The sequence below is a fragment of the Priapulus caudatus genome, unplaced genomic scaffold (assembly GCF_000485595.1).
Source record: "Priapulus caudatus unplaced genomic scaffold, Priapulus_caudatus-5.0.1 Scaffold1217, whole genome shotgun sequence".
Lineage (NCBI taxonomy): Eukaryota > Metazoa > Priapulida > Priapulimorpha > Priapulimorphida > Priapulidae > Priapulus > Priapulus caudatus.
Genome location: NW_014578278.1, coordinates 59,187 through 62,519, shown reverse-complemented (window position 1 = coordinate 62,519; position 3,333 = coordinate 59,187). Strand labels below are relative to the sequence as shown.

Sequence of the window (3,333 nt, the reverse complement as noted above, 5' to 3'; positions counted from 1 at the left end):
TACCATGCATGTATGTATTGCAATGATTATTATGCCACCGATTTACGTAGGTTCTACGCGTGTAGCGAGTATTATGATTAGCACCAAGAGCCTGTTAATTAGCACCAAGCAGTTAGCACCAAGCACCAAGTTCTTGTTAGCACGTATAACGAGTTCCGAGCATGTGGCACACGATGCTACAGTAATTAGCACGTAGCCCCAAAAACACGTCACTACAATGCGTAAGGCTAACGCTCCATCAGTTGTGTTCCCATCGTCGATGCCACAACAGCGAGCAAGAGTGTGCAGCGAGAATCATGGCAAACTTTTTATTCTATGCAGCCTATAATAGAGAACATGGAAGAAGAGGTCTGCGAAGAGAAAGAATCTTTAGAGACAGAACGCATCCGTTTGATGCATACAATGACAGCAAAATAATCGCTAGATATAGATTGCCTAGGCATGTTGTTGGTGATCTAGTGGATCAACTTGAAGAAGAGCTCTCGCCAAGAACAATGAGATCTAGGGCCATACCTACCTCTCTGCAAGTGTTTGCGGCACTATGATTTTACGCAACTGGAAGTATTCAGCAAACGGCTAGCGATACACTGGGAATCAGCAAGGCATCGCTGTCAAGAATAATTTACAGAGTGTCACGAGCACTGGCAAATCACGCCAACCAGCATGTTTACTTTCCTGAAGATCAAGGCAGTGTGAACAAGCTAAAACTGGTCTTCTACAACGTCGCTGGATTTCCTAACGTACGTGGATGTGTTGATGGCACACACATTGCAATAGCTGCGCCTAAGTATGATGAACATATATACGTCAACAGAAAACAGTACCACTCGATAAACGTGCAAGGCATATGCAGCGCTAACCTAGAATTTGTCAACATTGTGGCTCGCTGGCCCGGCAGTAGTCACGACTCTTTTGTTTTCCAAAACTCACACATTGGAAATACGTTCGCAACGGGAAACATTGACGGTTGGCTGCTTGGTGACAGTGGGTATCCACTTCGACCATATCTCATGACATCTATCCTGAATCCAAATACAGAATCCGAACGAAGATATAACCGTGCTCACAAAGGCACACGGTACAAAATAGAGTGTGCATTTGGTGTGTGGAAACTACGCTTCCGATGCCTACATCTGTCTACAGGTGGAGCACTACGATATACCCCGGACAAAGCATGTCGGATAATTATGGCAACCGCTGTACTACATAACATTGCAGTACGAGAGAAGATCCCACTCCTCCCTGATGAGAATAAGGCTGAATTCGGAGGTGACGATATTAATGTGGGCGAGAGACCTAATGACAATGCAGATGGGAGGCGTGTGCGGGAGCAGCTGATACAACAAAGATTTGCAATGTAAAACTGTAAATGAGTATGTAATCTGTAAGAGTAAGTGCAAGTGATAAGTGCAAACGTAAACGTACTGGCTTTACAACTAAAAAAAACAAGATGAAAATCTTTTATATTATTTTAATTATATTGTAATACTAAACTGAGTATATTATATAGCACTCAACAAAATACGTCTTTATTAAACATTATTACACAAGGATCATACTTACAGTTAATGCTAGTATGTTTTGGAGTAAAGTAAAGAATGTATGAATTTTGAGCAGTGGCAAGTAGAATTTCTGAAATGATTTACAGTGTGTATTATGGGTATTATTACGACTTTCGATTTGTTAATTGTGCGTTTCTTGATTTTACATAAATATGAAAAAATATTGATATATAAAATAACATTATAGCAACAGCTTATAATACCTTATATATAGGCTCTTGATTATATATAATAACAATATATGATGGATAAATGATGAAATTACATGATAGATAAATAATAACATTGTATGATAGCTAAGTGATAACATTATAGGATAGATGGATGATAACATTATATGATAGATAACAAATAACATTATACAATATATAAATGATAAAAGTACATGATATATAAATGCAAAAATATATGTGTTTTGTTTTTCGCTTCTACGCTTTACAAGGTGCTCACTCTATGTTGTGCGACATCAGCTGTTTCACTCGTGCATTGCTCCCTAATTTTGCGTTTTCCAATTCTAGTCGCTGCTTCTCTACATCAAGTCGTTCTTCTTCCATGCGCAGTCGCTGCCGTTCGGTTTCCAACCTCTCCTCTTCCACCCATAGTCGTTGTCTTTCAATAGACACCAGTTCATTAGATGACACTACCTCTTTATGCGTTCTTTTCTCTCCTGACTTAACCCATCCTCCCTGAGTTAACTCCTCCTGTAGCAATGACTGTGGCGGTACGGGTGTCATCGGTGTTGATGCTGGTGAAGCTGGCTGTGACTGGGATGACTGGGAGGACAGAGATGATTGAGATGATTGAGACCGAGCAGGTGACACGGCTCCGGGTGAAGCAGGAGCGTCATGCGCTATCCCGCTTTCTATACCACCAGCGATGCCTTCTGTGGCTGCTGTCGGAATAATACTAAGCACCTTTTCTTCAATAGGCGTTAAATCTGGCTGATCAACGATACCTCCGCCAGTAGCTCTGCCAGCCTTCTTACGCCGTGCAACCTTGTTTTTCACATCACTCTGTAGGTAGCTCCATTTCGATCATCATTCCTCGCCTGTCCGTTCAATATCGCTTATGGCATTTATCTATAATAAATGCAATATGATCATTAGTTTCCAGAAAAAAGTGTTTAAATTTTTACTCAGGGTGTGCGTTGACTTACACGCTAGTAATATAAATGCTTATGTTCATAACTTGAAAATATTCAATAATATAAAATAAAACCCTGTTACATTAAAGTCAAAGCAATTAAGCAATACATTCAAGTAGCAGTTTAATAATGAACTCATCCAGTATGTATATGCCCCTCAATAATAAACAAGTAATGTATGAAAGACAACATACATATGACATATTGCGGCCGACCCACACTACCATTCATCTACATATATTGCATACAAACAATGAGCGAATGCTCAATCAGCCTTTACTAACCTTTTCGGCTATACTACTCCACATCGCTTTTTTCCTCTGAAACGTGAGGCTGTAAGAAAACTTGCCGAAAATAACACTAGTATTTTCCGACACCTCATCAACAAGAATTTCAAGTTCTGTGGGAGTAAATCTTGGGCGGCGCTTCTTCTCTGCCATAGCGTTAGTTCTAGAGCTATCTCTATCCTATCTCTATCACAGCGCTGTTGCTTATGTATATGATAGAACGTAACCTGCAACACATGTTTGTAGTTATCTGCCAGCTGACTGCCTGCATTCCTCCGCTATTTAGCGGAGGCATAGCGGAGCGTTCGTAAAACAGGAGTTGTCCGTTCGCTAATTAAGT

General features: G+C 40.4%; 1 protein-coding gene across 1 annotated transcript; it reads left to right on the top strand.

Moving 5' to 3' along the window:
* The first annotated feature begins 296 nt into the window (after positions 1-296).
* Positions 297-1,361, top strand: LOC106815847 (putative nuclease HARBI1). The gene is given in 1 exon segment (XM_014820372.1): positions 297-1,361. A coding segment is annotated over 1 exon segment (1,065 nt).
* Positions 1,362-3,333: the final 1,972 nt, after the last annotated feature.